The sequence below is a fragment of the Lygodium microphyllum genome, chromosome 22 (genome assembly GCF_053477565.2).
Source record: "Lygodium microphyllum isolate KBCC chromosome 22, Lygodium_microphyllum_v1.1.10, whole genome shotgun sequence".
Classification (NCBI taxonomy): domain Eukaryota; kingdom Viridiplantae; phylum Streptophyta; class Polypodiopsida; order Schizaeales; family Lygodiaceae; genus Lygodium; species Lygodium microphyllum.
In genome coordinates, this window is record NC_141156.1 from 97071298 (window position 1) to 97084985 (window position 13688).

Genomic DNA, 13688 nt, shown 5'->3' on the forward strand with positions numbered 1-13688 from the left:
CTTTGAAGTGTTACAACTAGGGTTTCAATGCGCTTGTTATACACATTATGATGCCAATGCCAGGCCTTAGAAGGAAAAAAATTGATTGTCTTTCAGTGCATAGAGTTAAACGTCATCAAATTTTACCCGAGAACTACGTTTGTAACAGTCCATTTTAAGATGATTACTCTTTCAGTGCATAGAGAGAAAATTCATGAAATTCCACCTGAGAACTAGGTTTGTAACAGTCCACTTTGTTTACGTAGTCAATGATATCATGATGAGCTTTGGTGAGAGCGTCAAAGTAGTTCCTATGGTATGAGTTCATTGTGGTATTCATTCGTTTGAAGACAAAGTGCAAACTAGGACACCATTTATCAGGTGAAAATTAATGAATTTTCTCTCTAAAAATAGCTGAACAATTCGATGGTTGCAGCTCTCAAATCCAGGAATGTCCAAAGCCAATGCCATCAGATTTGCTCCCTATTGGAATCAGATTATAGTTTCACTTAGAGAAGAAGACTACATAAGCAACAGGTACCAAAAGTTCCCCACTCTTAGAGGATGATTATTGTTTAACCGGACTAGATATGAGGATGATTGGTTTTTTGATCCAATAAATAATTTCTGTGAAAGTCCTAGTGCCCAACCAGAAAGGTTATTTATCTTTGATAGTGGATAGCTTGTTACTGTTTTTAAGATTGATTTCGCAGCTGGTAGATTTTGAAAGTTTCTATTGAAGAAATTGTGCAGAATGTTGGCAGATTTCTTTGAGCTTCCTGAGGGGGTTACTCGCACCCTTGAGGCAACAGGGCCACTACCTTGTGGGCAGTGGGCAGATAATTGGCTGATGTGTTCTTTAGTAGGGGGTAGATATGAATGACAATTTCCTATTTAGGGGTTACAGCTTTACTTATATGAGGAGAGTGATCAGCCCAACATCTGTGTTTCAGCCCACACGACTTAACTGTGTGCATTAACTGTCACTACCACTGTTGGTTCCCTTTTTTGTTGGCCATCAGCCTCCATCCCTCTCCCATGCCTCATCTGTGCCTTTTGAGGGCTGCCTCTCTCCCTCTCTTGCCCTGCTGTTCCCTGCTTCCTTCCTCGCAGTCACTGCAGCCAACATCTCTAGCTCTATAGGCAGATTTAGGGTAAGATTGTCAGGCCTTTTGAACCAATCCTCCTCTTGATCCACATTTTGGTTTGGTTGATTGGAGTCTACAGTATAATTTGCCCAACGCATTGGCTTAACTTCTTACATGCTGTAACAGCAAAAGTGGTCTATCAGCTTTATGTACAAATATTCCCGTATAGGAATTCTGTAACTGGATCAATGATGCAGGGATTGTATTTTGGGATATTTTCAAGGCTTCTTTGCTATGTGTCCCTTTTCTATAGAAATATCTTTTAGTTGGAAAGAAGCCTCTGTGATATCAAATGGACAGTTAGGATTGAGGCCATAGCAGCACTGGATGGGTGGAATGGGCCCTTGGAACGTGGGAACACTGTTCTGTAAGAAAATGGGACTCTGGTGGGGCAATTGGTGGCTGTTTTGTTAGGGTTTATCCGTGCATAGTTTGTTTCGACTATCCTATTTGCCTCTTGATTCTCTTGTATATCAACCAGAGAAATCATAAGGGGCCCAAAACCCATTGTATACATTAAGTGCCGCAAAAATGACCAACTAACATGATCAAATGCCTTCTCAATATCCAATTGAAGCAAAACAACCTGTTGGCTAGAAGCTTTGGCATAATCAATTCCCAGCTGCACATTCAAAATGTTGTGCATTATATTCCGACCTTTAATGAAACTGTATTGACGTGGATGAACGAAATGTGGAAATACTTTCTGCAATCTGTTGGCAATAATCTTGGAGAAGATTTTATATAACAATCCCATAACTTAAATGGCTCTCCATTGTTTCAAAGAGGTCGGAGAGGGAACATTGGGCAACAACCTGATGACATCTCTCTCTCTCTCTCTCTCTCTCTCTCTCTCTTTGTGCCTTTTAGGTCCCTCTTTTTTGTTTTTTTCCGTAATGAAGTTGCTACCTTAGTGAGAAGCCACATGCTTTATCAACCCACTAACCGGGGTTCAAATATCTCTTTTTTATTCTTGTACTGAATAATCTTGTGGACATAGGAATTGAATTCAAGACCATTTGGTCACCATGCATTCAACTTAACCAATTGAGCTAGACTTGTTTCAAGTCTATCTCTCTCTCTCTCTCTCTCTCTCTCATAATGGGTAATTTATATTAATTATGAAGGGTGGACTGATCTAGGAACAATGAGAAAATCCTAGAAAATGAATGGAAATATAAGGTCATGGTTGCACAAATTCATTCAAGTGGACATAGCAACCTATGAAAGTACAAAGTATGACAGATCATGGAACAAATGGAATCAAGTTCAAGGCGGTCAAGGAAGAGCCTTCGTGAAAAGATATGCCAAGTTGTCTTCAGCGGGTATGTAAGACAATTCTATTTCTCTAACTGACATTGGCTTAGGAACATAGTGGTAATGAACATCTATATGCTTTGTGTAGGCATGGAACATTGGGTTCTACGCAATGGCCAAAGCACTTTGGCTATTAGTATAGATAAGTATCGGAGCTCTTTGGTGCACACGAAGATATGCAAGTAACTTGCAGAGCCAAACATACTCCATTGTGGTTGTGAATGCTGCATTGTACTCAACTCACAATTGGAAGTGGCATATGTAGTTTGTTTCTTGCTGAACTGGGAAACAAGAGATGTATCCAAGAAGAAGGAGTTGCCACTATAAGAAACGTGAGAATTTGAACATCTAGTCGAGTCAGAATATCCATACAAAGAGAGTGAAGAATCAGCCTTGTAGAAAAGGCCAAGATCTTGGGTACCTTTAAGATACCAAAATACACGCTTCATTGCCTGCCAATGAAGTACTGAAGGGCTCTGCATACGAAGAGAATATCCATACGAAAAGAGAGTAAAGAATGAGCATTGTAGAAAAGGCCAAGATCCTGGGTACCTTTAAGATACCAAAAGACACGCTTCATTACTTGCCAATGAAGTATTGAAGGGCTATGTATAAATCTACTCAATTAGGAGACATAAAATTGAAGATGGGGCTTCATGTGACATAGATAAATAAAGCATCCAATAGCTTGCTGCTATAAAGTAGTATCAAAGGATTCCCTACCATCATCAAAAGTGAATTTGAAACCAGGCTCCAAAGGAGTAGACATGTGCTTGCAATCCTCAAATTGAAAGCATTGAAGAAGCTATCCAATATACTTGGATTGTATCATGGTGATGCCCCCCTCAATGGTGGCAACTTGGATGCCCAAATAATAGTGAAGTAGACCAAGATTTGTCATGGCAAAGGTTTGTTGTAAATCGGCCTTAAATGCTACAATTCGACCAACATTGGTTCTAGTAACAAGCGCGCCATCAACATAAAGCACATGAATAATAAATGAGATCCTTGATGTCAAATGTAAAGAGTAACCTTGCTAGGGCTATTTTGAAATCCAAGTGTTTATTAGGCCAATCTAGTAGCTTCGAAGTGTCCAACACTTTGGCTCTAATGAATTAGTCCTCTTTCCAAGATCAAGGGGATGCCAAGCTGTGAGTTGGAGAATCTCCTGCGAGGAGCCAATGAAATAAGTAAGAAGAAAAGGATTGTGAAATTTCAAGAGACTGTGTTAAATTCAACATGTCACCAAGAAAGCTAGATAACTATGCGACCGTGTGACACACTGGTCTCCTTAGTGAAAAATTTAGCAATATCAGTCAATAGATGACTATTCAAACATAGGGCTTGCAAAAGCGCCATTCCAAATCTATCATATGGAGATTGACATCCAACAAAGCACCTCCCCCAACCATTTTTGAGTAGTGACATGCTGCCAAGATATCCACACTTGACCCAAATGATATTGAGCTAAAAAGTGTTATATGCTGACTAGCCTTTTAAAACAGCCCCAAAACATGCTTAATTAATCAATTACCAAACTTTCATTAAAAAGAAATGTGTTCCTAGATTGTGTTTGTGTCCCATAAGCCAAACCCTAATTTGGGAGGACCCCACTACTTGTCTTAATCCTTTTTTGTAGATTGCTAGTACTCGTCTCTATTGTCCACACCCCATGAGGATATCTGAGTTTGAGCTATTGTTTCTTGCTAATCTACACCTGACACTTGCTATCTAGGCCCTAACTGCTATTGGCGATTGACTCTAGCATTTTGCCATAGCTTGCTTGGGTACATTTAGTGTTGTACTTGCCTTTCCAACTTGTGTTTGGACTTGCACCGTTGTGGCTAGCTGTTGACATCACCATACTAGGTTGCGTTTTGTAGTTGACACTTGACGTACAGTTGCCATGTCATCATTGCGTGTTGCGTTTTGGTGATACCCAGCGAACATGATTGAAAGCCTTTTCAATATCTAACATAAACCATCCCCATCTAAACATTTAAAATATTATCCATGACATTCCGTCCCTTAATGAGACCATATTGACGTAGATGGATGAACTACGGAAACACTTTTGGCAATTTGTTGGCAATGATTTTCGAAATTTTTTGTACAAGGAACCGATAATATAAATGAGTCTCCACTATTTCAAGGTGCTTGGGGAAGGAACCTTAGGCAGCAAATGAGTAATTGCAATCTTGCAACCTGAGGGCATTGAATTGAATCCCGACACGTGTTAAAGGCAAGTGAGAGGGTCCTTAAGTTGTTCAACATGGGTTGAAAACAACTCATTAGGGAGCTTGTCCCAACCAGGGCTTTTCTTGCATGGTAAATGGGATTGCATATCCTTCAGTTCAGCCTTATCAGCTTCCATCAAATCTACCTATTGAGGAGTACCTAGATTTCGGACCAAGTCACAGATGTATCGAGGGGCAATGCGCATAGAATTAATATCCATGTCAGCTTTCCATTCATTAAACACACAATATTTCTTGGGCATATTTTTGGCATAGACGAGCAAAGAAATGATGAGTTTTGCAATTATTATTACGCGAAGCATCTAGATGGGCCAGAAATTTATATTTAGCATATTTCTCCTTTGGAAGAGCTTGAATTTTGCATTTGGACCACTTAGAACATGTGACCAAGTCATTGGAGGTAACATCCATACATCCATTGATTGCATGGATACGGAATGCTCCGACAAGGATTGCCAATGTTGCAATTCAGCTTGAAAAGCAGATGCATGCTGAATGCTATATTGTTGGAACAAAATACATGCATCATCTTGAAAAATGGGCCATACATCGATACATGTGGATAGAACTTGCATGCTAAATAAAGCAATAAGTTGCTGCATGCCCTCGAGAAAGTGATCATGGAGCAAAGAAGACTGATAAAAACAAAGAGATAAGTGAGCAACTAGGGTCTTTAAGGTATGCATTGGCCAATGAATCATTTCCAAAGCCAAAGGTGCCCAAGGATAATGGTTTGAGAGAACATGCTGTCACTCCACCCACATGTCAATCATTGGTGGGAGCAAGGAATCACTTTGGTAAATGTACATCCTATCTATCTAGCTCAAGTATCCAAATGCTGGATGAATTGGTATGCAAATTGAGATAGAGAGGGATGGAGCCAAGACCACATGTCTTGTTTCAATGACGAGGTAGCTAGAGCATCCCATGTCTATGATGCTTGAGACTATCCATAATGGAGTGAGGGGAAGTCACTGGGTTTATAGACACAAACATCAAAATCACCCATTACAAGCCCTTGATGGGGCATAGAAAGACATTGCAAATTTTTCTAGAGATGGCGATGGCGATTTGGGATTGTATTAGAGCATACACACCCACTGACCATAAAAACTTCCCCTGATTGATTATCTCTAGAACTAGGAATGTGCCCCAAATGTCCTAATGGATCAATGTTGGCTGCAAAAAAGAAGGAACAACCAATATAATTGTGGATTTAATCCAGTCACTAAAGAATATTGGATAATCGTTATAAACATAGGTGCAACCAACCAATGAGTGTTGCTTATGCTCCACTGCATAGAAAGCATCCCAAATACTAGGAAAAATAGTCCTTTAGAACTTGTACTGTTTACTTCCGATGCAACAGTCCTCTTGAACCTATACTGTTTACTCTTGATGAAACCTCTTTTAATATTCCAGTAGGCAAGTTGCTTGATGAGCAAAAGGGGGTGGGGTTGGGGAGAAAGACCAAATCACTGCTTTCCCTTTTGCATCCAACAAGATTAATAGCTTGAAATTTCTTTATTTCGCCACAAATCCCATCCACAAGTTCTGTCCTTTACAAATGAGCGATTGATGCATAGGGAGGAAACAACTGTTGTTGAGTATGGAATACATACCGAGAGGGCAACAACCTTGCACAAGCATCAAACTTCAAAGTAGAAGCAGAAGCACCTTTATCAACTAGTTGCAGGAACACGAGACAATTGAGGTTTAGAGTAAAATCCCTTGTGTTGAAAAGTCTAAGTGACCATGTGAGAAGTTGGATGTGTAGGAATCGAACGAGATTCTTGTTGAGCATGGCATTTAACCACAGTATCTGAGGAAGGATCCTTAGATGTGTTCTTGACAAGCAAGACACGGATCACCCTCAATCCTAGTTGGGGTGAATCTTTATTTCCATTTCCATGCAAGCAAGAGGCATAGGGGGCGAGACACCTTGTTGCAGAGAGATATTTTGGGGTTCGCACTGGTACATATCCACCTTAGAATCTAGAGATCGTTGCAAAATCTCATAACTGCAATCACATTCAGATATGAAATGGCCCTAGTGGCCACATCTAAAATAGTGTCTTGCAAATGTCTCCCATTTCAGCTGAAAAATTAATGCAAGCAGCTCTGATGCCTCAAAACGAATTTGATTGGGTTGAGATTTTTTAATATCCTAGAACATACAAGCTCTCTTTCTATTACGGGAAGCCAAACAAGGCTCCACCAAAACTTGACCAAGGGATCTCAAAACCAGTGGAAAGAGTTGCCAAAGATGGGAAGGGAAGTTAACCACTTCCAATTAAACTAGGCACGCCAGCCTAGGAACATCCTAGAATTCAACCATTGGCATTTGTGGGACCACATGAACCAACAAACCATCTAGAAACAAAGGAATACACTGCATTATCTGTGCACGAGCATCTCAAGTATGAAAGAGGACCTCAAAGAACCCTTTTAGTCCATCGTACACAAGAGGGACTTGCAACTTGGCCATTATCATTAGTTTGATATGTCTCTATGCTTAATAGAACCATGAGAGGTATCTTGAGATGAGAGTACCCCCAGAGCCATTCCATGTTTGATTTGGTTTAGACATTATTTTGTACTTATCAGCTATGTATTGTTTATTCTCCATTTAGTTAGTCATAGCTTTAGATGACAGCTATTTTGGGACTTGGGAAAACTCCCCGACTTTCAAATTTAACATTTGGATCTCATAGGCCTATTTGGCCTTTTATAGACGTTAATATAACTTCCTGCTTCTTCCTTTCTCTCTCTATCTCACAGTTTTAGGCTAGATGGTATGTGCTTTGGCTTTCAAACATTTGCAGATTGTGGCTGAAGTCTCTAGTTACTGGATTCTTGTTAGTTGTGTGTGCTGACTTTGTAGCAGCAATGGTTCTTAAGATATTTTGCATTGTTCATTTTTTAATGTGAGGCAATATGATGTTAGATTGTGCTTTTAGAAAGTCTTTGAATACTGGTGAAGTTGATTATTGTAGACTTCTGAAACGATCCTAGTTCTCTGTATTCATTAATTTCCTGTTCCCTACCTGTTCTTAGAAGCTTCATTGCAGAAATCTGAAAAAAGCCTATATCTATGTATCTGTTAATGTCCTGTTCCCTCCCCATTCTTGAATCGGGGCATTCATGTTGCAATCATGTATCTTGTTCCCCATTCCCTGTTCCCTGTTCCATCTGGTTATGACTGAGATGGAAAGAAATTCTCTTGGCATGAAGTTTAGAGTGGAGAAATTTTTTTGATGTCCCTTTGGCTACTGCTGAGCTAGCGAAGGCTCATTTCTTGTCAATTTATGACATTTCTAGGCTGAATGATGTTGTCATTCCTTAGGGTACGATTGTTAGATTTCAAAGAAAGTGTGTGCCTGGTGTGAAAAGGAAATACCCAAGCTATTGTGCCATGTTAAATGTTGACAATTTGACAAATTGGGAGATTGGTATGTGTACACATGCTTGCATGTGTGTGACTGTAGCAACCCTGCTTGCATGTGTGTGACTGTAGCAACCTGTGTGTAATTGACTGACAACTTTGCCATGAGGATTTGATAGACCTTAATATGGTGTATCTCATTAGTGTTTCAGAGTTTCTTTAGGGTTACACATGTCAACAGTTTTTAGCCATTTTAACTTTATCAGAACATGGGATTCACAAACTTCTGTGCACATACATGAAATGATGAGCAGTAGTTCACATTAAACAAAGTGTGCCTGTTGGTCATACCAACACCTGTTAGATAGTTGTATCTTAACACTGTGTCTGGTTCTCTTCAATAGTCTGTCATGAACTTGTGTGTGCGTGTATTGTTAGAGAACAGAGTCTCAACATGATTTGTAACTTCAAAATATGAGACTCAGGGTGCTTTCAATCATTGGCTTGTAGGGAGAAGGAATTACTGCTTATGCCTCTGAATCTAATACCTGAAGGAAAGGCAGTTCCATGGAGTTCAGTGCAATGGCCATTGTTTTTATTGGCAAGCAAGGTAATAAAAGTGTTGAGAATGTTAGAAAGTGGGTAGTTTGAATGTGATCACTAACAGAGGACCTTATAATTTTCTGGCAGGTTTTCTCTGCAGTAGAGCTTGCTGCAGATTTTGATGGTAGCCAGGCAGACTTATGGGAGAGGATTAGGAAGGATGAATATACCAGTCATGCTGTTGAAGAAGTGTATTATGGCTTTTGTCAAATTCTGATCAACCTTCTAAATGAGGATGCTCTGGCCTGGTTAGTTCAATTTAGGAGAATATTGTTTTAATTGTAGTAGCAGGAGTTTTTCCCAGAATGATCATTGAATTATTGGTTGTTCTTTCTGTTGTCATTAATTGTAGTGGCAGGAGTTTTTCCCAGAATGATCATTGAGTTATTGGTTGTTCTTTTTGTTGTCATGGCACAGGATTGAGTCTTTAATGGCTGCTGTACAAAATAGCATTCATCAACAAGCTCTGCTGTCCCATTTTCGATTGAAGAAGCTTTCGGTTCTTCTTACAAGAATGGCAGTTCTTCTAGGCCTCTTGGTAAATATAAGGACATCTTTAGACTGCCGTGCCAGCATTCTTTTTTTGATACATAGACTGTCACTTCTCCATCTCTTGTACATGAGCATCATCTAAGTCTATGTATCAAAGTCAATAGGAGCAATAATTGGGCAGACATCACCAAGAGATTGTAGGCCAACATTTATGGCATCAACTAAAGGAATTCATAGTGTTTCCGTGCTATCGGCTCCTCTCAATAGGAGCAATAATTGGGCAGACATCACCAAGAGATTGTAGGCCAACATTTATGGCATCAACTAAAGGAATTCATAGTGTTCAATACATTCATCAGCCCATTGAAGGTTTGGTTGTCCATGAGTTGTTATGATGTTTAAGGTTGATGGTGGTTTAAACTTTGTCTATCAGCATGAAAGCAGTCCTTTGTACACTCTCACACACACTTTTCGTGGCAAACATGGTATCAAAACATATTGTATCAATGTGTCCAGGCTATGCTCGATGTGAACATAGTCAAAGCCAGAAACATTTGACAATTGAGAGAGTATTAATTTTCATCAGATACGTGAATTTTATAGCAGTCATATAGGGATTGCCCCAAAGATATCTTGGATAAGGTCAAAGTACCAATGGTATTGTCAAATGGCCTTGAAATGTCTTCTCCACCACTTCAGTGGCTTGTCCAAACACCTTAGCAAATAGGGTCATCTTTAATGAACAGAGAGTATGCCAGTTCTAGTAGAGCATACAAGTGTAATGTAGCGATCGAAGTACTCAAGATAGTGTGTGATGCTCAAGTGAATGGCAAACTAAAATTTGTATATGTGAAACTAATGTTGAGGGTGTTGTAAATAGAATAGAGCCAACTTACATGGGAGTGTAATTGGAACTGCCACAACTGAATGGGGTCCTCTAAACCCTCATTGATTTACACACTTATGTTAGCTACAACTAAGTCAATTCTAGGATCCTGATACCACTCTAAACTAAAAACAGAGAATTGTCTAGCTAATTGGGGTCGAGTGTAGTCACACCTATTATGGTTGTTGAGATTTTGACCCACTTTTTCAAAAATGTAGATATTGTTCAGCACATAGTATACACACAATGGAAAGGTTCCTTTTCTTAAATATATATTTTTTGTCCCTGATGGCCAGTGGGAGAGCACAGTTTGGGCCACCCTCATCCAATCTCTACCCTGTGCTGGTCACTCCATAGGAGGTGGGTATTTTAGTATTTTGAGGCTTTGGAGGATAGAAGGGGCAGATCAATAGACATGAAAGCAGGCAGCTTCAGAGGAGGGACGTCTTCCAGATTAGGGGACAAGATCCTTGATGATGACAGAGATTAGTGGATTGGTTGAAATTCTTTTGTTCTCCAAGAGAGAAAGGACTGTTGGGGCCAAGACTTCCTGCTGGATTGATAGGTTTTATTTGGATGACTTGGCATGTGGCAAAGGGGGTTTAGTTGCAATTGTTGTTGGATCATGCACTGGTGTAGTTGGTTCTTTTGGAGGGGGTCAGGGGAACCATTACTAGTGTCAAGAGTTCTTGGTGTCTTTATTACAATGGGGATCTCAGGGGGGTTATCGCTAGGATTTGAGGGCTTGCACAAGATCTGCTCTTTTTGAGAGAGGAGGCCAGGAGCAGGAGAGAGGGCCTCCTGGTCAGACATGAGAAAGTGCTGCAAGAGCTTCATTTGGAGATCATCAAAGAGGAGGGAAAGCAGGTACGATGGAGGTGGGTGGCTGAGGGGATGGTTGCTGCCAAAGCAAATATAGATGCTATGAAGGAGGCCACATGAGTTTGTTAACATCGTAGTTTCATTATCCTAACTTCAATTTACTTTTCAGCTTCTAGTGTTCAACTAACGTATGGAGCAGGCAGTTCAAGATTGTTAAAAAGTTACTTTTAAGTTTTAATATTGTTGTGATTTTGCAGGGCCAGGAGAAGAACACTGAAAGGGAGAATGGAGCAGTCAAAGAACTGATAAACCTCTATGATGTTATAGTGCATGATGTGCTGTTGGAGGATGCAAGGTTCGGTTAGTACACATAAGTTGAGAGTGAAGCTTCAAAAATTATTTCCATAGTGTTCACTTTGCTAGGATGAAGTCGCTGCTTTTTGCCTGACAATATTTTCTTAGCTGTTTTTTGGAGGGGATATTTTCATGAGCACCGGAGCTTAAATAGCAGAGAACCCTCTAATTTTGCTGCTCACTCATAATTTTATCTTTGTTCCCTCCATTTGAACAGAAACATCTACAACAATCAAGGTTCTATCACAAAATCATGGAAGGAAGGGCGTTTGTTCAGTGCATTAAACTGGCCATCATCTCCTGTAGATGTAAGTGAAAACTTTAGTCTAATGTTGAAGCTGGAGCTGTATTCTAATGTTTGACGGGTGTTTAAAGTAGTCATATTATTAGGTTTATTATATATTGGCATGCATAAAGAAAATTGGAGAGTTATGTTGCTATGTTGAAAAGGAAGGAGAAGTCAAGTAGTTGGTTGCAACAGCCTCAAGCTGTTTGTATAGTTGAGACTGATGTTGGTTGATGTCACGGTATAGATTGATTCCTGCTGCATGTTTCTTGCAGTAGACAGATAACCAAGTGAATTTAATGATTAGTTTTTGAAAGTGAAAAAGACAGAAGAAGAATTAACAGCATTGTGAAATGTTGTATGGAAAAAAAAATTCTCTGCTGAAGTGACGACTCTGAAAGAGAATGACATTCACATTTAATAGATGTGATAGCTTTGAGGTGGTATCACATACTATATTGACTTCATGACTTCTAATGATGGTTAAAATTGTTTGCATCTATCAGAAAAGCCTAATTAAACGGCTGTACCACCTTGTAACAATCAAAGAATCAGCTGCGAGTGTTCCAGTAAACTTGGAAGCGCGCCGTCGTCTGCAGTTTTTTACAAACTCTTTGTTTATGACCATGCCGAAGGCTAAAACTGTTCACCAAATGAGATCCTTCTGGTTTGTTCCATCTTTGACAAGGCCTTTGCTATAGTTTGAGAACATTAACTAAGAGTTCACAAACTTCTGTATCGTAATGAAGTGTTTCATGCTGATGCCATGGGGCTGTTTGCAGACTGATTTTGTGTTTTCAGATATTTGATCATGGAGCTAACTTTAGCTTTTAGACTTTCTTTTTACAACCTAAGATATTATACAGTTCTGTAAGTTTTGTTGTGAAGCCAAAATGGGATTTATCGAAATAACTGAGCAAGAGATAAATTAGAGAGGATGTACAAACTGAGACTAAGCAATATTTATGTCGCCATAAATCTGATCATGTTCAACAATCACTGCTGCCTGAACCATAGCACAAAGCATCATAGGCACTATGGCCATTATTCATGAATAAAAGACATCTGTGAGATAATGGAGCTTTATCCAAATCCATGCCAAAGAAGAGACCCAACCTTGAAGGAGCATTACAGAAAGCAATTGTGGTCGACCAATCCAGGTAATAAAGACACAAGCCACATATTGGTTTGCATGCTTGAGATACCGATGATTCTATCTAGATCATTCATCGTAAAACACACTATGATAAAAAGCAGAGTCTGATTGAGCAGAAATTACGTTTTTGCCATACATTTAGAGCATTTACTAGAGCAAGCATTTGAACCCAAATGTGCCTTTCCAAAGCTAGCATATGTGAGAGCCTAGATGTGTTATTAGAGAAATATTAGAGAGTCACTGGAATCTCCCCAATTAAAGGCATTATGCAGCCAATGTTAATTTTGAATCTCAGCTCACATTAAAGCTCTTCCTTGGGATGCTTGAGATGCATACCATGCTGCCAATTCAAGTATTTTACCATGTAATAGACATTTAATAACCATCCATTGTTCATAAGGATCATTAAACACAGCTTGTGGCTATACACATGCTTTTTGTTTTCTTCATTTTTGTTAACCAATAGTTCATTATATCATAAAGGTATAAACAAGTTAACTTGATTACAATGTCTACTCTGGAAAACTAGAAACAATGGTAGACCTGATCTAAAAGATAAGCATTTGTATCACCAAGCTGACAGCTATCATAGAGAGATTGCTGCATTGAGTTGTGAAATTAGTTATAGAGCTGAAATGACTAGTATCCAAAGTATTCATGATTTCCTTTCTTTCAAATTGTCAAGAGAGGCGAAAGTCTAGTCTAGTGGAGGAACTTGGTATATTGAGGTCACCAATACAAAAGTGTTTGCTTAATAAAACCCCCTTCAAATTCAAAGTATATATTTGGAGAATGCTGGTGGCTGCTCTCCCTAGTGGCTTCTGCTCTCTCAAGACACAATATTTCCAATGGTTCTAACTTCTTTGTACTACAAATGAGGAGACCTTTGGTAAAGATGTTTACCACATTAGTGGTGGTAGGACAGTAGACAAGGCTGATATCATGTGCATGTAGCCTCTCTCTGACAAAGTGATAGTAAATCTCAATGTGTTTCGTGCATGC

General features: G+C 39.4%; 1 protein-coding gene across 1 annotated transcript in view; it reads left to right on the forward strand.

Annotated features, from left to right (window-relative positions):
• LOC148017425 (callose synthase 9-like) overlaps positions 1-13688 on the forward strand; it is a 202201-nt gene that overhangs the window by 140276 nt on the left and 48237 nt on the right. The window contains exons 24-30 of the mRNA XM_087662494.1: positions 416-516; positions 8598-8697; positions 8778-8938; positions 9108-9228; positions 11148-11245; positions 11462-11552; positions 12037-12197. Coding sequence (XP_087518620.1) covers positions 416-516; positions 8598-8697; positions 8778-8938; positions 9108-9228; positions 11148-11245; positions 11462-11552; positions 12037-12197 — 833 coding nt within the window. The remainder of the gene's footprint in view (positions 1-415; positions 517-8597; positions 8698-8777; positions 8939-9107; positions 9229-11147; positions 11246-11461; positions 11553-12036; positions 12198-13688) is intronic.